This window comes from Micromesistius poutassou (genome assembly GCF_964030765.1).
Source record: "Micromesistius poutassou genome assembly, chromosome: 7".
Taxonomy (NCBI): Eukaryota; Metazoa; Chordata; class Actinopteri; order Gadiformes; family Gadidae; genus Micromesistius; species Micromesistius poutassou.
Window position 1 is genome coordinate 3,910,904 of NC_140277.1, and position 22,500 is coordinate 3,933,403.

Genomic DNA, 22,500 nt, shown 5'->3' on the forward strand with positions numbered 1-22,500 from the left:
CACACACACACACTCACACAAACACACACACATGCACACGCTCACACACAAACACATACTTACACAAACACACACCCGCATAACTTACACTTATACAAAGACACACACATGCACACACATACACACACATGCACACCCACACACACAATCACACACTTACACATTCACACACACATTCACACAGACAAACACACAGACAAACACACATCCACACAAACATTATAGCGATATTACAGCTGTTAATAGTTAATGGTTTCCAGCAGTTTTCAGCAGCATTGTTGTGACTACGGTTGCGCGCACACTGTCTCCACCAACACCAACACCCAACTGAAGTATGTTGGCCGAGGCAGACGACGCTGACCCAGACCCGCTCCACATGTTGACAGTTATTCAATAAATCTGTGTGTGTGTGTGTGTGTGTGTGTGTGTTTGTGTATCTATGAGTGTGTGTGTCTATGTGTGTGTGTGTGTGTGTGTTTGTGTGTGTACGAGCGTGTGTATCTACGAGTGTGTGTTTATGTGTGTATAAGTGTGTGTGTGTGTGTGTTTGTGTGTGCATGAGCGTGTGTGTCTCTAAGTCTGCATGAGTGTGTGTATCTATGAGTGTGTTTTGCGTGTGTATGAGTCTGTGTATCTATGAGTGTGTTTGTGTGTGTATGAGTGCGTCTGTGTATCTATGACTGTGCATGTGCGTGTGTGTGCATGTGTGTGTGTGTGTGTGTGTGTGTGTGTCTCCCACCGTGCTGCTGCGGGGGGGGCGTGCCCAGGTCCAGGGCTGTGACGGTCAGGTTGTAGAAGGGCGTGGTCTCCCGGTCCAGCTCCACGTCCCGCCGCACACGCAGCTCCCCCTCCACCGGGGACACCATGAACTCACCTGACACCGCCGGGGGAAGGGAGGGAGAGGACAGCACAGGGGGAGAGAGAGAGAGGGAGGGAGAGTGGGAGGGAGAGAGAGGGTGCGAGAGAGAGGGAGGACAGCACAGGAGGAGAGAGAGAGTGAGGGAGAGGGAGAGAGAGAGGGAGAGAGAGGGAGGGAGAGAGAGGGAGGACAGCACGGGAGGAAAGAGAGGGAGAGGACAGCACAGGAAGAGAGAGAGAGGGAGGGAGAGGTTCACATTCACACAGAGTGGTAGATAGAGAGAGAGGAAGGACGTGAGGGAGATGGTTAGAATGGCACTTCCACTTCCTAACTTCTGCTTCCTTACTTCCTGCCGTTAGAATCGAATTGAATTGAGAGACAGACAGAAAGACAGACAGACAGAAAAAGAGAGAGCGAGAGACAGAGGAGACAGAGAGAGACAGAGCGATGTGATAGAGAGACAGACAGAGACATTGACAGAGAGACAGTGACAGAGAGAGAGATAGATAGAGAAGAGAGAAGGTGAGTGAGAAGAGAGAGAGAGAGAGAGAGAGAGAGAGAGAAGAGAGAGAGAGAGAGAGAGAGAGAGACAGAAAGAGAGACAGAGAGAGAGAGACAGAGACAGAGACAGAAGAGGACCAATAGGTTCATCGCCTCACTCTGGAGGTCTCCAGCCGTGATGCTGTACTCCACTTTGCCGTTGAGGCCCGAGTCCTCGTCGATGGCCCTCAGGGTCCAGACCCGGGGCCCCGGCTGGCCCTCGGTCACCTCAAAGGGCCCCTCGAAGGCATTTGGGAAGGTGGGGGTCCGGTCGTTCACGTCCAGGACGTTCACCAGAACCTGCAGGAACGGAGGAGCTTTTACACAACGCACACCGGGTCGGGCCTCAGTTTGGGGTCACCTTGATGAAGGTCAAAGGTCGTGGTGGGCTTCATCCAAACTGGTTCAAGTCTCTGGTCACCCGAATCCAAACTGGGACATTAGTTAATAATATATTCAAAGTTGTTGGGTAAGGGTTAGGGCAAGAGTTATGTTTGATAAAGAGTTAATTGTTATTTATTATGATAAAATGCAGTTTAAAAACAGATATTTTTCCTCAAAACTGACAGTTGGCTACGCAATCCACAGGGTGCAACTAGGTCCAACCGCTGGGCAGGTGATACTGTAGTGGTTTTACCCAGCATTCTTTAATGCTGTGTCTTCAAATAGAATTGAATTATATTTTAATACGCTACTAGAGAACTAGTAGCGTATGTTCAGGAGATACATCACATGACTGTTTTCATCCTTACCGTTGTGCTTGATGTCAGCCGCAGGGCGGGAATGGGACATTGGTCGGTTGCCGTGACGACCAGCGTGTAGTGGCCATTGCTGATCTCAAAGTCCAGTTCCTTCAAGGCAGTGATCCGTCCCTGCATATGTACAGACACACACACACACACAAACACACACCCCAGAGTGAGTCTCCGGTGGAACCCCTCTGGGCCCGGTGACGGCGGTCTGCGATGCGTCCGGCGGCCTCACCGTGAACTGGTCGATGGAGAAGGTCTGAGCCAGGTTGCCACGAGCGACGGCGTAGCGCAGGGTGCCGTTGAGCCCTTCGTCAGGGTCGATGGCCGTCACCGTGGCGATGGTGGCCCCCACCGTCTCGGACCCCTCGCTCAGTACCGTCACGTACTCCTCCTCGGGGAACTCGGGCGCATTGTCGTTCTCGTCCACGATGCTGACCTGGACGGTTGTGGAGGTCTAAGGAGGAGGAGGAGGAGGAGGGGGGGGGGGGTGGAGGAGGTGGAGGAGGGGGAGGAGGAGAGGGAGGAGGATGGGGGGGGAGGTGGAGGAGGTGGAGGAGGAGGATGTGGAGGAGGGGGAGGTGGAGGAGGTGGAGGAGGAGGAGGAGGAGGAGGTGGAGGAGGGGGGGAGGAGGGGAGGAGGTGGAGGAGGAAGGGGGAGGTGGTGGAGGAGGAGGAGGAAGAGGAGGGGGAGGGGGAGGGGGAGGGGGAGGGGGAGGAGGTGGAGGAGGTGGAGGAGGGGGAGGAGGAGGAGGTGGAGGAGGGGGAAGAGGAGGTGGAGGAGGGGGAGGGGGAGGAGGAGGAGGAGGAGGAGGTGGAGGAGGGGGAGGAGGAGGAGGTGGAGGAGGGGGAAGAGGAGGTGGAGGAGGTGGAGGAGGGGGAGGGGGAGGAGGAGGAGGAGGAGGAAGGAGGGGAGGAGGAGGAGGGGGGGAGGAGGAGGAGAAGGGGTAGGGGGAGGAGTAGGAGGAAGGAGGGGAGGAGGAAGAGGAGGAGGAGGAATTAATTTGTTTAGTTTGACCAACTAGATGTTGAGGGCCATGTGGAAGTTAGTATGGGATTGGTAGTGGATTTAGCATACAATTTAGCATACAATTTTGTTTTAGCATACAATATGCAGATTAATGAAATGAATGCATATTAAGGATAACTGTAGGCCAGCTTTGATTATTACACAACCACATTTTATTGTAGCATATATTTATGATAAACTTTCCATAAAAGTAATACAGAACTCATCTGTTATCTTTAACCTCTGCATGTAATGAAGCGTAATGAAGAGAGAGAGCGAGGAGAGTGAGAGAGAGAGAGAGAGAGCGAGAGAGATAGCGAAAGAGAGAGAGAGAGAGGGGGGGACGGGGGGGGACTCCTGGGAGTCGTTAGAGAGGAATGGCTAAACATCAGACCAGAGAGTCTGCATACCCCAGCTGTGGTGTTATGGAAGGCGGCCGCGGACGGTGTTGTGATACAGGTCATGGTTTTAGAGTAAGTAAATAAGTGAAGGTTCAGAAAAGTATCCCTCCCAGTAGCATAGTAAGCTCTGAGTCGCCCTAGGAGGAAGTGGAGTCACCAAAAAGACGCCCCGCAGCAATCATTACAACAGCCAGGGAAGTGAGGATGGGTGTCATTATTCAAACCATCAATTGCTTAAAGAAGAAGACCACACGATAGACAGAGACAGACAGACAGACAGAGAGAGAGAGAGAGAGAGAGAGAGAGAGAGAGAGAGAGAGAGGGAGAGAGAAACAGAGACAAACAGACAGACAGAAGGAGAGAGAGAGAGAGAGAGAGAGAGAGAGAGAGAGAGAGAGAGAGAGAGAGAGAGAGAGAGAGAGAGACGCAAACACAGCGAGGCGCACCGGGGGAGGAGCATGTTTGTTGCGCGTCTCCGATTGCAAACATTTCGTCCAACTGAACTCGGATTGGTGGGTGTGGATGAAGGAGTGACAATAAACTGTCAGGCTGAGGGAGAAAACAACGCGAATCAAGTTAGGACAAGAACCAGTCCTGCGTTAGCTGGAGGAGTTGTGAGCCCGTTTAGAGAAACGTAGCTATCCCTTTACTTCAGGATAACTTCATCGAGACGCTCTTTAAGGTTAATCTTTAAACGTTTAGCAGACGCAACCATGTCCTCGGATTTACGCACACGGAACATTTTATTTTTAAATCGGATATTTGGGTTCGTCTCTGTTTTTCTATGCGTTGCTGGAGGTAAGAAAACTTCCTTCTTTCGGTCCACTTCACAGCAGTGTTGTTGGAGCTATTTCCCCCCCCCCTGTGGGTGAACACACAACACACAGCCCGCAGTCCGGTTGATTCAAACTTAACTAGTGACAGCCCGGGTCATGGTGCGTACTGCGGTCGGTGTGTGGGAGTTATCCCGGGTAAGGCTTTGGGTCAAAAAATGATTAGAACCTTAAGTTGACTAAATAAACCCAGCGTCCATCACGTCATGTCTCTCTCTCTCTCTCTCACACACACACACACACACACACACACACACACACACACACACACACACACACACACACACACACACACACACACACACACACACACACACACACACACACATCTGGCCCCCAAATCCCCACTGGCGGGACGGAGACCAGCAGCTGTTGTGTTGGCCTGCTGGGCTGGGGGGGGTGAGATCCCCACTTCAAACGACACTCAGGACCCCGTACACGTTATCAGCTTCGCTCTCTGTTGTTGAGTCTGGTTAGATGCGCTCAGGCGATAAAGCTCCGCCAAACAGCAGCGTGTCTTCAGGCCTAATCGTCCTGTTTCCCCCTGAAGGATTCTATTATTCTGTTATCGTGCAGAGTGTATCGAGGCCTGCGTCTCTCCTGTTGATGTTGAATATTTTGCGCCGGAGGTTTTACGCATGCAATATGACGCGTCGGCGGGACAGAGTCGAGATGGTTAATATTACGCACGCCATAGAGTCTCCGCCGCTGCTCTATTTATAAAGTTCACTTCCTGCCAAAGTTTAAACCGACGTTTGTGCCAATAAGCTCACCTCGCCTCCCTAATGACTTCAGATAAAGACTAATCAGAGCTGCGTTCCCTCTCACTTTGGATTAACTCCAGGACTCTGTTCCAAGGACAATAGCAGCCGTAAGACAGAGTATTATTAGCACACTGGGAGGTGGGCTCTGCAGGGTCTGAGTCCCTGGCTACATTCCACTAATTGGACCGGGTCTTCCTGTTCATTGATCCCCGCAACGATTTCAGTTTCTTACCAGGTTCGATTCTGCGGGGGAATTACGCAGTTGTGCACAATTGCACAACTGTGGGGGCGAGTTTTTGCGACATTTTTGAGAAACAGGAAGATAACGCAAGAGAGGGGAATCAGTTGCACGTTGGAGCTCCTTATGATTCTCGTACATCCATCAACGATCTTTTGGTCCTCCTGTTTTCCAGCATTAGCCAATCATAAACACTGCTGGAGGACAAAAAGATTGTGGGGCCCTTCCGAGCTTGGGGCCATGGCTTGTCAGTCGGCCCAAGGCCAAAGTGCCAACATGCCCTTGGCCTTCACGAGGTCCTACATCCGCGATGCTATCAAGTTCAATGCTATCTGTATATTCTTAGTCATGGTAATAGTTTCATCATCTTTCACGCAACTGTACTTGTTGCTGTCGAAGCCACTTTTCCAGTCTGGGATGAATGCATCTTATCTCATCCTCATCTTTAAAAGCTGTGACGTTTCAATGATGGACGGATTCGGTTTCTGGCCGGGATTTTCAATAAAACCGGTTTGTGAACCTGTTTCAACAGCAGATGGAGTCAATGGACCCTTGGTGTGGATTGCGAGGATGACTTTAGTGACTTAAAACTTTCCTATCAGTCACTGGATTGCACAACTTCCTGAAGCAGAAGTTAAACCTTTTACTGTAAACCTGGACTGCTGTGTGTGTGTGTGTGTGTGTGTGTGTGTGTGTGTGTGTGTGTGTGTGTGTGTGTGTGTGTGTGTGTGTGTGTGTGTGTGTGTGTGTGTGTGTGTGTGTGTGTGTGTGTGTGGTGACGATGAGAGGCTTATCAGGTGCCGCCCCAACTGGTTTCATTACCACTCTAACGGTTTCTACTAATCATTCCCATGGCAGTGGGTGTGTGGCTAAGGTGGGTGGAAGTGATTGTGTAAACAAACATGGCCTCCACCACTGGGGCTCTCGCACGTGAATGGACATGGACCTAGGGCACACTTTCAGGTCTCCAGTATGACCCCGGGCCAAACTATTTTAAAAAATAAACAGAATTAAGGCGTAACTCATCTCTGAGAAATTCTCAACCCCCGATTTTGTATACAGTGTTTTTAGGTTTGATTTTTTTTTATCTCTAAAAAAAAAAAAAAAAAAAGAGGTCCGGACCTTGTTGACCTCATCACTGGCTACGGGCATGGTTCCGATGTATTTAAACATATACCTGAGCTAGTGGTATCAGAGGAAGAGGTAGGAGACACGCTTCAGGGACAGAGTAGGAGTGGAAGCAGAGGGAGTAGGAGCAGCAGTAGTGGTAGAAAAATGCGGCCGTAACAGTAGTCATGATTTTAATGGACTTGAACAATGGGCCCGAGCGAGTCTGTGCCTCGGAGGGCTGTCAGCGCTGACAGGGCTGCAACAGGTGGTGTTCTGAGGCCAACAACAGAAGAGGGCCTGTTGTCTGGGCCCCGAGGGAGCAGCAGGATCCTGGGAGAGGCAGAGGGATCACAGTGGCAGGTTTAAGTGAAAAGAGACACACTTTGTTTACAGACCCAGCTGGAAGTGTCCTTTGACTTCCCCGGCATGGCCCCTCATTAGGTCATACCTGGCGGCCAACTAAATTAATGTTTAATATTTTAGCTTTTAATTTGAATTATGTGTGCCTTGTCTTAAGTAGGACACGTTTCTTCACTCTGTTAATATCAGATAGAGTTCTCCTCCCAAAATGTCCCCTAAAAATGAACGCACAGGAAAAGGTTTCCCAGTGGGGGTGAGAAGAGTGAGTGCAGCAGGATGGTGGGTGAGGATGGGTGGTGGTCGTTTGGGTGGGATCGGGTAGGGTGTGTGTGTATGTGTGAAGCCGGAGATGAGAAGGGCTCTCCCTCCATTGTGCCTGAACACAGGCAGGAATAGCTACAGTTTCACTTCAATCACACCCCCTGGCTTTGCTATTGCTCTACCTTTGACACAAGACAGCTACTGCGCACACACACACACACACACACACACACACACTCACACTCACACTCACACTCAGACACGACAGCTAACACACACACACACACACACACACACACACACACACACACACACACACACACACACACACAGTGTGCTGATTAAATATCCGCTATAAAAATAACGTGCACGCACACAGGATACTAACCAACACATCTAATGAGCACTGTGGGCATGTCCACGGTTGGCTACTGTTACTTCCTACCAAAAGCCTGCCGTTTCCTACTCCCACACTACCACAAGGCCAGCCATTTCTCTCTCTTTGTAACACCAAAGCTCCCCCCCCCCCCGCGCACACGGGCACCACGGTGACCCTGGCCAGGCAGGAGAGTCCCGGCGTCCACGCGCTGGGGAAACCGCTTAGGAAGGAAGTCCCCTCTTCACGTCCCTGGGCTCGGCCAATAAGCCCTTTGAAGACTTCCCCTCCCTTCCCATCCGCACACAAGCATGCGTGCGCGCTTAGCGAGTGCACATGTAAGGGGCGGGCTATGCGGTGATCGGATTGACTCATAGGAACTCGTTATGATGCAAATGTGATGTTTGTAAGACCATGAGACTTCACCATGCGAGCTGATCAAGGTCAACATGTTCTGCCAGCTTCCCAGCACATGCCAGCCAGTAGCACGCCACCTCAATTCATTTGAGGTGTTAGTTAATAGTATAATGGTATAATGATTTGTTCATAATTCAATTCATACTATATGATTGTCCTACTGTCCCTGCTGAGTTTACTTCCATAAAAAGAGAATATTTTATATACTTTTTTACATTTAGTTACTGAGTTACTTTTAGTAAAATACACGTTACTCAAAACACACACACACACACACACACACACACACACACACACACACACACACACACACACACACACACACACACACACACACACACACACACACACACACACACACACACCATTACGTCTGTACGTATTTAGTAGTAGTGAAGGTGTCTCTTGTCACTATTGTCACACGTTCCTCGTGTGTCTCATGTGGGTTTGTGATCCGTTCCCCACTCCACCGCCAAACCCACGCATCGTACACAAGGCCCAAAGGTTAGACTACGTGTGTCTGTCTACATTTCGTGGCCTGGTTCTCTGTTAGCCTTTCCTGGATACAAAGAAACTTGAATTAAATGTCAGCTCTGAAAAGTCAATAACATTTGTTTTATTTCAATGCAGGGATTTAAACAATACATGAAGAAGTGAGGTGTGTATGTGTGTGTGTGTGTGTGTGTTCTGCTTGTTTTTGTTAAGGCCTTCCTTTGCTGCACCGTAGCGTGCGGTGCATTACAGGAAGTAGCTGTGTGGAAAAAAATAGCGACTTGCAAGATGGCCTGCATAGAGCTGGATGGATAAGGAAGCACGATGAAAACAATGAATACTGCCATCCTTCTACAAACGACTGTAGGCTTTGCAAAAAAAACCTTCAACCCCACAAATGAGTTGAATATGAGTGGCAGTGAGCAAAGCCAAAAGAAATACAAAAACCAGTGTGTGTGTGCCGGCCAAGCAGTTTGCTGGTGCCCACACGATCAGTGTAGACTTCACTGCAGGATGGTGCAGCCCACCGCCCCAGTAAGGTCTTTACTCCCACTACTGCTCTTTTCCTCAAACGACCCTGACGGATCTGATCTCAAAGCGGCTATGTTAAGTAACCGGTGTGTCACTTCAATCTCTCTCTCTGCATTGAACAGTGCTGCAGAAACACACTGTAGCATTACCGTAACCACAGCATGTAGAACAGGAAACCAACCCCAGGTTTGGCCAAGAACAAAAAAACAATACGCCGTTGGTTTTGTAGTCGACTCCGTTCACTTCGATGTTTAAATCAGTGCAATTCAGTTCTATACCTCGAATGAATCAAACCTAAAACTATCAAAGCGCTCACTCCTGATGCAGTCTCCTTTTATATCGTTTACATCGACTACCGGGGTATCTGTTGTTTCGCTGTGGTTTGACTGGTCTGCTTCCACCATCTAACCGTGTTGTCTCCCCCTCCCACCCACAGTCAAGGAGCCCATGCCCTACGCCCCGCAGACGCTGGGCGTGTCTGTCCCCCACCTGGTCTACACCTGCCCCGAGGGGGCCACCGCCAAGCTGGTGTGTACCGAGTGGGGGGCCATGCTGCACGCCAACGACCGGCACAACCTCCACTGGCTGTACACGCCGCACGCCCAGCAGCACTGCCACGAGCTCGTGGGCCCGCGCCACACCCACGTGGGCCCCCGCCCCAAGCAGCCCGGCGTCTCCTACGGCGCAGAGAAGCACAGCTTCTGGGTGACCCTGGAGAACGTCACGGTTCAGGACCAGGGCCGCTACTGCTGCGTGGTGCTGGAGCGCGAGCACGAGCACGCCAAGGTGGTGCAGAGGCACCACGCACACGTCCTGCTGCACGTCACGCCACGTAAGCAGAGGCGTAGCCATGGGCGGACCTGGAAGGGCCTAGGCCCGCCTAATTGTCAGTCTTGCCTGTCCAATCAGAGGGCTTTCCTTCTTTTACTTTCACCATCTAAAAAAAGGCGCACAAATCAGCACTCCGCTGAGAGTTCAAGAATCAGTCAAAACGCGAACAGCCGGCAGCTCCTCCCCCCTCCCCTCCTGAACGTTGCTGTGAGAGCCCTCCCACTATACAAATATAAGAAATAAAGAAATATAGCCATTAGACATTAGGTCTGTCGGTCGAGGAGGACTCCCTCTCTCTCTCTCTCGCTCTCTCGCTCGCTCTCTGCGTGTGATAAGTTTTCATCTTTGCAGTATGTCTTATATGGCCAATCTGTTTCAATTTGATGTGATAACACACCAAAGCTACGTTCATGCAATTTTGCACATGTTTAAAATGTTTGGCCTAACGGCAAATTGACAGCTGTGACCGAAAGCGTTGAAGCATTCAATAAATGTGACGCGCCGATGCATGGGTTCATGCTCTTTTGCGTAAGTTTAAAATGTTTCCGCTTAATTTGTCAGCTGTGATCAAATGCCTTTGCCACCCATATGGACATTTCTGGCTACGCCACTGCACGTAAGCCTGCATGCCTTCCTAAGAAGGGCTTTTAAGAAATAAATTCATAAGTTCAAATGGGGGCTGTGACATTCAAGGGTTTCTTGCCTTTGCAACAGTTATGAGTGTGGTGTAAATCCCATACACCTCCAGTAAAGTGTGATTTCTGCATTGTTCAACGCGCCAATTAAGAACCATACTTTCTTCCTCCTCTCATTCCAGGGACAAATGGATCTCAAGAATGCACCATGTGGGATCCCCAGCCGACTGAAAGTATGTTCCGTGTTCCGATCCACGGGTGTGGGGCAGCCAATCAATGCTGGCAGGACAAGCTGTTACTGTTGTAGCTGTTACTAACGCGAAGGGGCGTCTCTTGCATCAACAGGCTCTGTCGCTGCCGCTCTGGCCACCACTGCCTGCATCGTGGCCCTCCTCTCTCTGCCGCTCATCATGCTGCTGGTCTACAAACAGAGGCAACATCACAGGTCCAGCAGACGTAAGTGTCGGAGATACAAACGCACACAAACAAACATAAACACACAGCGATTGTGCGTCCACATGCTGTATCCACAACAAAGCTTGCATATTGCACATGCACACTTCCTGTGACATTGGTGGTTTTGGAGGAAAACCCGTTCACACGGTGCGTGTCCTGTCCCTCTGTGATCCAGTTCACTCACAATGGACCATTTCCTCTTTCCCCTCTCTCCTTCCCAGGTGCACATGAGCTGGTCCGAATGGACAGGTGAGCCTTCCCACAGTCCTCCAGCCAGCTGGGCCTCCTTATACACACACATGCACGCGCACTCACACACACACACACACTCCTACACACACTTCAGAGGATGCAGGATGTTTGAGCCATTATTAAACATTTGTGTTTGACTTAAATGCAGTTGAATGTGATAAATTCTGATGAAGTCTTGTTATGGAAGGTGGTCAAATGTGACGCAATTCTTGTGGAAAACATGTGACAATTGTATATTTTATAGTATAGCCCTAAATCAAACCTGTGTGTGTGTGTGTGTGTGTGTGTGTGTGTGTGTGTGTGTGTGTGTGTGTGTGTGTGTGTGTGTGTGTGTGTGTGTGTAGTGAGGCCCAGGGTCATGAGAACCCCGTGTTCCTGGGGGGGTCCCCACAGCCCAAGACCCAGACCGTGTCCCAGATCATGACCAGACAGTCATCTGAGACAGGGCGCCACCTGCTGTCAGAGTCGGGGACCCCCCTGTCTCCCCCCGTGCACGGAGACGTGTTCTTCCCCATACATGGTGAGAGATGGAGACACACACACACGCACACACGCATGTACGTAAGTTTTTGCACACACACACACACACACACACACACACGCACACATGATCCAATCCAACACACACACACACACACACACGCTCCAAACCAACACACACACGCTCCAAACCAACACACACACACACACACACACACACACACTTCTTCTATCGTGGTGTAATCATCACAGAGTACATTGTTACAAAAGATGTAACATTGCACCATGGCCATTTCAGGAAATGAAAGAAGTATGAAGAATTAAGTGATTTCAAAATGTACTCTTCAGCTGAGAGCTCAGCTCTTCAAGATGAACACAGTGATTCAGTGATTCAGTCTTATCTTATCTGTCTTATCTATCTTGAGATGTTTGAGATGTGCTCAGTCACACACACACACACACCCACACACCCACACACCCACACGATGGCCCTGGCCAGGGACAAGTGACTGAGCAAAGCGGTTTGTGTAAGCACTGGTTTCCTTTTTTGCAGAACTCAAACCGCCTGTTTCTGCGAAGCGCTCACACACACACACACACACACACACACACACACACACACACACACACACACACACACACACACACACACACACACACACACACACACACACACACACACACACACACACTCCCTCACTTGCCTTCCTACCTTCAATCCTACATTTGTCACGCATCAACACTCCTGCTGAGCCGTTATGGCCGCCATAAGCTGGTCCCACCGTCTTCACCTGAACTGATGATGGGGGGGGGGGGGGGGGCGTTAGCTGTGGTGGTGGAGGTGGGGCAGGTGGAGCGGGTCTCACTCCTGAATGCTTCTCTACTGTGTCCTGGGGCCACATTGGCTGACATTCCAGTCATCCTCAGGTGGATTGTCCCATTTCCTGTTGCTAGAATGTTCTTGGTTGAGGGGGGTGGGGGGGAGTTCCTGCAGGGGGGGGGGGGGGGGGGGGGGTACGTACCTGTTGCTAATCCACCATGAAACCACAACCCAACATTATATTACTAGACAGACATGTTAGGTCAACATTTCATGTCCCATGTCTTCATGTGGAATGTCGTCACTGCATACTGACATGCCTGGCATTACAACGTGATGCCATTCATGCATTTTCATTTGCAAATTTGCAATCAAATGAGTCGGTACATGTGTACAGTGATCAGTCATACATGGCGGTGTACATAACACATGACAGAGGAAGGCAGCCGTAGTGGCAGTGAGGCAAAGTGGACACGTTTCTTCAAAGGTCATTAAAGTGAAACTACTGAGACACACACGGCCCTCGGCCCAGCGTCCAATCTCAAGAAGGCTCGCTTCATCTTTTTCCTCCTTACCAGCGACGGAGTGGAATTTAACAAGCACCAGTTCCTCTTTTATAAATATATATGGCCATTTCGGGCAAAGATACTTCTTCTGCTTAATGAGGGTTTTTTCCTGTGAGTCGCACAACCTTTTCCAGAGCACCGACAACCTGATTTCAGCAGCGGCTGTACAGTACAGGCCTGTCTGATACTCAGATATCTCAGCTCATCGCGGCCACAATGAGGGAAAAGGCGTGAGTGTGAGGTGCCAGTTGATGGAACGATGACACTGTTTCCACAATCACGCCGTATTAGCGGTATAGATCTGTGGTAGGGGTATAGATATGTAGTAGCGATATAGATCTGTAGTAGCGATATAGATCTGTGGTAGGGGTATAGATCTGTAGTAGCGATATAGATCTGTAGTAGGGGTATAGATATACAGACCGATACAAAAAGCCCTGATGCACTGCCTTCACCTCTCCTCTAACACCGCTATTCTCCTTTTCCTTTAGATGCCATTCTGGAATCTCCAGACTTCATGCAGATGTAGACGGAGCCGACTCCTGCTCTTTCTCCGGGCCCCCAGTGTGGACGCCATGAGGCCCCGTGGAGCCCTTCCTCTTCCTCTGTCTGTTACCGGGGGCAACGGCGAGCCTCTTTGTCACGTCTTCCATTCCATTTCATTCCATTCCATCCAGTCCATCGAGAGGGGCGTGTGTGTGCGTGTGCGTGTGTGTGTGTGTGTGTGTGTGTGTGTGTGTGTGTGATGACAGCTCATGGAACAACAGGTGACCTGCTCCCAGCAGTCTGGCCCTGCAGGCCGGGGAGGGGTGGGGGGGGGTCCGTCTGTCTGTCTGTCTCAGTGTGGGACAGAATAAGGGAAATCCGCAGACAGGGGCAGGGGCATTCCACTGGTGGAATTCTTGTACTGGGCATCATTCAATTCTTCTTGTTTCATGTGACTCAGGAGTCTACCCTCCCCCTCATCCTCATCCTCTCCATATGGCTTCAGGCTGTTATTATTGTTTTGCCTTTGCTACCTCAGTTTCTGACAACCTGTTGTGAACAAACACATCAGCGCTGTCTCTCTCAGGACCTCCGCTCCTGAGTCCAGCACTTAACAGCGGTTGTAGAAACCTCTCTGGGCAATGCCTAATATTTACAGTATGTTACAGTATGATTATCTGGGTGGGTCTTTGCAGCAGGAAAATCAGATGCCGTCAAACATGGTTGCCACTTTATCACATTTCACTTTCCACAATATACTTTTCTTTGCATGAACGTCAAATTCGACGTCAAATTGAACAGGTAGTAAATATATATAGATATAGATATGTAAATATATATAGATATAGATATAGATATAGATATCTATATCTATATCTATATAGATATATATCTATATAGATATATAACTTTACTGTTTTCGTTTTCTTTATGAAAGGGGTTTTATTGTAGCAAAGGCTTCCCCCTCCTTTCCAGAAGAATAATCTGGGCGACCTGTTAACTGTTTTTAAATGTTATTTCATGTGTGCTGTGAAGCTGATGTGCCTCCTGATTTCAGCACAGCTGTATTCCATGGCACAAGGCTGAATCTTACAGGGTATTGTAGATATTAAGTATTTTGTGTTATGACTTTTTAGCTGTGTGCGTGCGTGCGTGTACGCGCGTGTGTGTGTGTGTGTGTGTGTGTGTGTGTGTATACATGTGTCTCTTTGCGTGTGTGTGTGCGTGTGTGTGTGTGTGTGTGTGTGTGTGTGTGTGTGTGTGTGTGTGTGTGTGTGTGTGTGTGTGTGTGTGTGTGTGTGTGTGTGTGTGTGTGTGTGTGTGTGTGTGTGTGTGTGTGTGTGTGCATGTGTAAACCTTATAATGTCCAATGCTGTACAAAGCTTGTTGCTTGTTGAATGCTGCTGCTACGTGTGTTCATGTTCTGTGGCTCTGTCACCGAACGTGTGCCTAAAAAAAAAACAATTGTATATCCTGTACTTCTCTGATAATAAAAAAAGGAGTTCTTGTCCCTGAGCGGTCTGTGTCTGCTCATAAATGCCACTTCACTCCCCTGGCTGGTCTCCAAAGCCATCACTACACAAGGCCGGGCAGCTGGGGCCGTCCTGGGAGCCATTAGCTTTGTAACAAGGTTGTTCCGGTCCTGTGCCCTAAGATGGCCCGCGCCGGGGGGACGCTGGCATTGAGGGGAAGGAAAATGTTGAAACAATTTTCTGCCTCTTGTTTTTTATGTACGATAGGGAAGATAAATCGCGGGGAGTCGGGGGCGCGGCCGACCGGTGGCTGTCCCTCCTCTCTCTAAACGACCGCCATCGCTCAGCTCTCTCATGCGCAGATACTGCTCTGTGTCTCCTGTGGGGTATGCAACACAAACACCACACCTCTCTCTCTCTCTCTCTCTCTCTCTCTCTCTCTCTCTCTCTCTCTCTCTCTCTCTCTCTCTCTCTCTCTCTCTCTCTCTCTCTCTCTCTCTCTCTCTCTCTCTCTCTCTCTCTCTCTCTCTCTCTCTCTCTCTCTCTCTCTCCCGTCAGCTGTAGAATGACACCAGCTCTGGTGAACTCAGAGGCCGTGTCGTTGCAGGAAGTTGCTCTATTCTTCCTTTTTCTTGCACATTTGCCTCAGAGTTGTGGCTTTCCTGTTGACACAGCAGGGCATCCTGTCATTGCAGGCGGAGGAGCGACAGAGTGAGTCTCACACTGGCACCACACAGGTGTGCATCATAAGAAGAGGTGAATGATGCAAATGCAGTTTAAAGTGTTAAAACTGTTTGCCACGTGTCTCAGGTTTTCGGAGGGTGCTGAGGAATGCGCGTGTCCAGTCCTGAGGCGGGCAGATAAGCAGCTGTCTATATGTTAATTCAGAGAGAATCCACCTAATGAAGTTGTTTACAGAAGTACCTGCCGTACCCCTGGTAGCCAGCAGAGGGCTCTAGTCGTGTTGGGAGCAGTCACAAGAGTACCCCATTTCATTACACATATATACTGTATATATATATATATAATGAAGTGTATAACATTCATTGCAGTCATGGTTGAACTGTTTCCAGTTGTTGAGGAAGAAGGAACTGTGAGGATGCACATTTTAAAGCAACCAATCTCTTTAAGAGAACGTAAAAAAGTCCATGTACCGAACTTAATGAGGACACTAAAAAAGGCAGGACCTCTTATTGAAGTAAACAATAATTAAAATCACCTGACCCAATTAAAAGAAGCATCTTTGTATTTGTACAAGTTATAAGTGATGTTTACCCTACACCAGCTAAAGACCGCTAGACACCAGTCTATAGCAGCCACACACACACACATACACACACACACACACACACACACACACACACACACACACACACACACACACACACACACAAACCTCTTCTAAGTTCCCTCTACTCCACGGGAGCAGACAGAGGTCAGGGGTCAGGATTCAAACCATGTATTATTCACGCTTCTCCACCTATTGCTCCACTTCCAGTCGCATATTTCATCAGAAAGACAATCCAACACAACATCCCAGACAGCCTGGGTCTGCCCAGCCTCCATGATGAGGCATACACACTCTTTACACTCTCATTTACAGTTAGGCCATTTAGCACTTTGATCCAAAGCGACTCACAATAAGTACATTTGTCAGAAGAAAGAGAAACAACACTATGTTGCTGTCGGTACAGTAATGACGTTCATAGAGCCAAGTGCCAAGCACTAACAATCGCTAGGTTAACCCATTCTGAGTATACAACAAAGATAGCTAGGATAAGACGCTACACAATGCTAAGCACTATTTTTAAGCGCAAGGACGTACGACATACAAGAATTGTGTAGATTAAGTGTCAGGATGTGCAACGTACAACAAGTGCGTAAGAGGGCTGTGGGTGTGGGGGGTAAGGGGGAGGCAGGCCCTCTCACCGACAGCGGGGGCTCCCCGTCGTCCTCCACGGTGACGACCAGCCGGTACTCCTGCTGGTGCTCGCGGTCGGGCGGGGCCGGGCGCGTCACCATCTCGCCCGTCATGCGGTCCATGCGGAAGGTCAGGTCCTGGTTGCCGGCGGTGATGTAGTAGAAGAGCATGGCGTTGGGGCCGATGTCGCGGTCCGTGGCGACCACACGGAGCACCGAGGTGCCGCCGCCCACGTTCTGTGAGGCACACGCGCGCACACACACACACGCACACACACACACACACACACACACACACACACACACACACACACACACACACACACACACACACACACACACACACACACACACACACACACACACACACACACACACACACACACACACTTACATTGAGGGCATTTAGCAGACGCTTTCATCCAAAGCAACTTACCATAAGTACATTTGTCAGAAGAAAGAGAGACAACTATATATCGCTGTCGGTACAGAAAGGATGTTCATAGAACCAAGTGCCATACACACGAACGCACGTACACGCACGCACACGCGCACGCACACGCACAGAAACATGCACATACACACACAAAATGGAGGGAAAGAATAGTTGAAAACCGAGTGATTCCAGTACAGACTAAACAACGGGGGGGCACCCACCTCGCTGACACTGACGTTGTAGCCCCTCCGGCTCTCCACCACGGGCGCGTTGTCGTTGACGTCCAGGATGTTGATGGTGAGGGAGTGGTCCGTGAACCTGGGGGGGGCACCGTTGTCCATGGCCCGCACCTGTCAGGACAACACGGGTCAGGGTCTCTGGAGCGCCCCCGTAGGGGCTGGGGTCAGGGCCGTCTGTCCTCTGTCCTCTGTCTGTCCTTCTCACCGTCTGGCCGACCGGCTTACTGTTCGGACTGGCAGTCTGTCTGGTCGCCTGTCTGTCTGGTCGTCTGTCCCTCTGATTGTCTGTCTGTCTGATTGTCTGTCTGTCTGGTCACCTGTCTGTCTGGTCACCTGTCTGTCTGTCTGGTCACCTGTCTGTCTGATTGTCTGTCTGTCTGGTCACCTGTCTGTCTGGTCACCTGTCTGTCTGTCTGGTCACCTGTGTGTCTGATTGTCTGTCTGTCTGGTCACCTGTCTGTCTGGTCACCTGTCTGTCTGATTGTCTGTCTGTCTGGTCACCTGTTTGTCTGGTCATCTGTCTGGTAGTCTCACGATGAGACATTGGATTCATTTCGAAGGTCGGACGGCAGACGTGCTCAGGTCTGGGTGAACATTTCCCTTTCCTTGGCTTCATGTTTGTTTTGATGTTGCCGGAGGCAGAGATTCTTGTGAGCATAATATGCGAACACAAACCCAGCCAGCAGTGGATAACTTAAAAAAGATGTCAGTAAAGGTTACATTGAAAATAAATACAGGACTGAAATACATTTGTAAAAATAAAAAGCTTTGAAGCTTCTTCCTATCTGTCAGATGATCTGTCTATCTGTCTTTGTGGTTATTTGTCTGTCTGTCTTTATTTGTGGTTATCTGTCTGTCTGGTTATCTGGTTATCTATTTGTCTGTCTGATCTCTGTCTGCCTGAATGTCTGTCTGTCTGTCTCTCTGCCTGTCTGTCTCCCTGTCTGCCTGTGTGCTGACCTTGAGCAGGTAGCGGTCCACAGACTCCCGGTCCAGCGGGGAGTTGACGTAGACCTCCCCGTAGGTGTGGTTCACCGTCCGGATCTCAAACACATCCTGCATGTTCCCCGCCACCAGGGTGAAGTTCACCTGGCCGAGGGCGAGAGAGAGAGAGAGAGGGAGGGATGGGGAGAGACAGAAGGATGGAGAGAAAGAGAGAGGGGGAGAGAGAGAGGGAGAAAGAGAGAGTGGGATGGAGAGAGAGAAAGAGAAAGAGAGAGAGAGAGAGAGAGAGAGAGAGAGAGAGAGAGAGAGAGAGAGAGTCATTGGCAGAGGTAGAGGGATAAAAAGGCCAAAGAAGAGTTAGACAGAGGGCAGAGATAGCCAGGAGGCAGAGAGAGAGGAAAAGATAGACACAAGGAAAAAAATATGAGGATAAATAACTGTGCTGAGTGAGTTCATGTATAGTACACTTATACATTAGGGCTTTCTATGTATCATGGTCAGTGGGTAAATATGGTGCTTGTGTAAAAGTAAAACACATTTAAAGGAATTGGGGGGTTAAGTTGGAAGGTTTTATTGTGACATCTTCAATGAAGTGACCACAGCTGACAGGGATTACAATGGTGCTTCCCTAGTAGGATACTTAATATACTATATCTATATAATATAACTAAAAGGAGAAACACAATGTTGCTCTGGGGGTAATAAAACTAAAAACTATGGCGTCAACAATATGGGGAACACAATTACACCGTCTCCTTTTAGCACACTGTACGGACGAATTAACCACCACGGTAATAAACGTCCAAATATTGAGCATAAACTCTGACCGTATTGTTTTTGTGTTGTCTCAGCGGTAGTTTTATTGGACTGTTGGTCATAAACAGTTTAAAAGGCAGAGTTGTCCTGTTTTGATCAACAATCTTTTGGAATGTTAACGACCAATCAGGATCAAGTGTTGATCCTCCACTGATGTGGAGTCCATGTTAATGTTCCCATGCCCTGTCTCTCACCATCCCATTGGCCGCAGCGTCCTTGTCCCTCCCCAGGACCGTGGCCACCTTGACTCCGATGGGCGTGTTCTCCAGGATGCTCACCGACGTGTCCGATGTGATGTCGAACTCTGGCCTGTTGTCATTCTCATCCAGGATGGTGATTGACACCTGGTAGGAGCAGGGCCGTAGGGTGGGCCAGGGGGTGGTGGTGGGGAGGAAGGGTTGCAGCTTCAGTTGAGGGGGTTAAGTTATGTTGGTGGTGGTGGGGGGGGGGGGGGGGGGTGTTGGTGTGCCCCACACACCAACAGCTGATTTTGTATGCAGTTGTATTTGGTTTCTAATTAAATTTTTTAGCTATTTATCTATTTTAATAATGACAGAGGTCCGGGGGACGGTGACCTCATAGATGGCTACGGGCATGAATAGGAGCCGTGGGGAATGATGAAATATAATTGGTGAAATATAATGATGAAATATAATTGGGCTCGGTCATTAAAACAAGCTGGTGTTCTCACCACTGAATCTAGTTCTGGTAACGCTTTATTAAGGCTTATTACAAGGACCTTAAAGTTACCCTAGTTCTTAGTGGGATTACAACCTGGTGCATGGGTTCATGATATTCTGTCTTTTGTCACAACCAATACATCAAGCAAACCTTACCTTCTGCAGTTCCCCACAAAGGATAGCAATGGAGAAAGAAAGGAAGGCCATTAGCTCCTCTACAACAGAACAGGACAACACATACAATGTTCAGGTGCTTTGTGCGGATGTGAGGAAGGAATCAAAAGAAAGAGAAAAAACATTTTCAAGAGACAAAATGGCTTACCACGGTGGAGTCCTCTTTGGGTCCGCCGTTGTCTGCCACCACAGTCAGGGTGTAGAGGTCACCCATCTCTCTGTCCAGCAACCCCATGACTGTGATACGACCCTGAACACACACACACACACACACACACACACACACACACACACACACACACACACACACAGGACAGCATATATTAAACCTATCCAAGAAGCACCTATATATTAAACCTATCCAAGAAGCACCTTCACTTACGTTGTATTGCTTAAATGAAGATTCATCATGTAATTCCTTGCATGTTTTTCTACGTGAGCCACAATCGTGTGTGTGTGCTTGTGTGTTGATTCTATAGACTGGTGTCCTGCGGTCTCTAGCTTGTGTAGACTCCAGTGTCATGACCCTGACCGGGGTTCACCAAAGAAGATAGATGATGGACCAGACAGGGCTTACATCACCTTTACATCACTTCTACATCACCTCTACATGGCTTCGTTGAATTGGATCAGGTGATTTGAAGTCTTCCAGTATGAAATCCCCTCATCCCATAAAGCCGAACAGAACCACATCCTAAAACGCGTCTGACTCGGACCCCCCAGAGTGGACCACCCCTCGCCCCCCTCCCCCCCCCCCCCCCCTCACCGTGACGCCGTCGATCCTGAAGAGGGCGAGCGCGGCCGGCGAGGTGTCCGGGTCGAAGCGGTACGTCAGCTGGTTGAGGTTGTCGGCCGACTGCGCCCGCACCTGTACCACCTCGGTTCCCGTGGCGATGTTCTCCCGCAGCGCGGCCTCGTAGCCGGCGGAGAAGAAGGCCACGGCCTCGTCCAGCTCGTTGAGCAGCGTGACGTACACGCTGCAGAAGCCCCGGTGGAAGGGCGGCGCCTGGTCGGTGGCCGACACGTTCATCAGGTACGACGTCTTGGTCTCGTAGTCCAGGCGGTCCACCGTGGTCAGCAGCCCCGTGCTCACGTCCACCTCGAACTTGCGGTCCGAGCCGGAGACGATGGCATAGGCCACGGAGCCGCCGTCACCTGTGAGGGGGGTGGTTGGGTGGGGGGGGTGGGGGGGGTGGTGGGGTGGGGTGGTGGAGGAGAGGAACAGGGGTGAGGCACGAGGAACAGGGGTGAGGCACGAAGAACAGGGGTGAGGCACGAGGAACAGGGGGGTGAGGCACGAATACGTCATCGTACTGATGAACGATGACGTCGATCTGGTTACACAATAATCCGCTGTAGAGCAACGATCCAGTCAAGTCTGTGATTATTCATCTCCCAATGAGTCGTACTCTGACCAGGAGCTCTTCTGTGAAACAGGGAAGTTCAGGCCTTCGAAGAAAGCACGGCCGTGTGGCCACACTCTGTTGACGCAACGCGGTTCATTAAGGGGAAGTGAATAAAAGAAGTGGCGGAGCAGAAGTTACGGTTATTAAACACCGCTCACGTATTCTGTTCTTCTTCCCTGTCCCACAGAAGGTCAAGCAACTGTGTTTCAGAACAACAACCTTTGGAGGATCAGGAACTGATCTGACCAGCTCTGGTGAGGTCAGAGCTGGTCTGAGGCCTGGAGCTGGTCTGAGGCCTGGAGCTGGTCTGAGGCCTGGAGCTGGTCTGAGGCCTGGAGCTGGTCTGAGCCCTGGAGCTGGTCAGAGCCCTGGAGCTGGTCTGAGGCCTGACCGGACATGAACTCAACAGTGTGTTCCGTATGGACTCACTGGAAGGCTCCCGACTCGTCATCATCACACCGGTTTAGTCCCGTTTCCCTTGACGACAATAACTGTCAATAATAATTTCCTTTTATAATCATTTATAATTATGAATGTAATTCTTTATGAAGAATTTGTTAGAATTATTGTCCCTATTCATTTGTTTATTTGTATTTATCTTGACTTTACAATTGTATTTTAACCGGCACTGTAATCAGGGCACACTTCAATAGATCATTGAAAATATATATATTATAAATATTGTTCAGTAATTATAGTTGTTTTGTTAGGGTTGTAGGCTTTTTATTATTTCAAAAATACTGTTGCTTTGTGCGTTCCATGATATGTATTATTTTGATGTTTGATGTTTTGTATTCATTTGTGGAGAATGAGCAGCGATGCTGACTTCATCTTTCCACTGTTTCCCACTGGAAATGACTGCCTTCTTATAGTTACAATTCTATTTAAAGGTGGTGTAATGGCTCTCTTTGCTCAGAAACTGCGTGTGTATTTCTACAATTTTGTA

General features: G+C 49.5%; 2 protein-coding genes across 4 annotated transcripts in view; one reads left to right on the forward strand and one right to left on the reverse strand.

Moving 5' to 3' along the window:
- Positions 1–22,500, reverse strand: part of cdh23 (cadherin-related 23) — a gene marked incomplete at its 5' end in the record, with an annotated part of 161,101 nt that overhangs the window by 17,484 nt on the left and 121,117 nt on the right. The window contains 11 exon segments of the mRNA XM_084470154.1: positions 740–757; positions 759–874; positions 1,519–1,699; positions 2,152–2,271; positions 2,384–2,605; positions 16,868–17,095; positions 17,516–17,644; positions 18,494–18,622; positions 19,489–19,638; positions 20,297–20,398; positions 20,915–21,303. Coding sequence (XP_084326280.1) covers positions 740–757; positions 759–874; positions 1,519–1,699; positions 2,152–2,271; positions 2,384–2,605; positions 16,868–17,095; positions 17,516–17,644; positions 18,494–18,622; positions 19,489–19,638; positions 20,297–20,398; positions 20,915–21,303 — 1,784 coding nt within the window.
- vsir (V-set immunoregulatory receptor) lies at positions 3,974–14,981 on the forward strand. Of its 3 annotated transcripts, XM_084470654.1 has the most exons (7): positions 4,095–4,356; positions 9,377–9,772; positions 10,589–10,639; positions 10,752–10,862; positions 11,084–11,111; positions 11,459–11,634; positions 13,472–14,981. In XM_084470654.1, the coding sequence occupies exons 1-7, from the start codon at positions 4,272–4,274 to the stop codon at positions 13,507–13,509; spliced, it is 885 nt and encodes a 294-aa protein (XP_084326780.1). In that variant the 5' UTR covers positions 4,095–4,271; the 3' UTR covers positions 13,510–14,981. The 3 variants fall into 3 exon arrangements, with proteins under 3 accessions (XP_084326779.1, XP_084326780.1, XP_084326778.1); XM_084470653.1 differs by lacking the exons at positions 4,095–4,356; positions 13,472–14,981 and adding an exon at positions 3,974–4,070 and having other exon boundaries at positions 11,459–12,367; XM_084470652.1 differs by lacking the exon at positions 13,472–14,981 and having other exon boundaries at positions 11,459–12,367.

Excerpts from the sequence above, each read along its gene's own strand:
- vsir (XM_084470652.1), top strand. The coding sequence starts at position 4,272 with ATGTCCTCGGATTTACGCACACGGAACATTTTATTTTTAAATCGGATA. Across the intron at positions 10,640-10,751 it reads GGATCCCCAGCCGACTGAAA|GCTCTGTCGCTGCCGCTCTG; the intron begins GTATGTTCCGTG and ends TTGCATCAACAG. Across the intron at positions 10,863-11,083 it reads ACATCACAGGTCCAGCAGAC|GTGCACATGAGCTGGTCCGA; the intron begins GTAAGTGTCGGA and ends TCTCCTTCCCAG.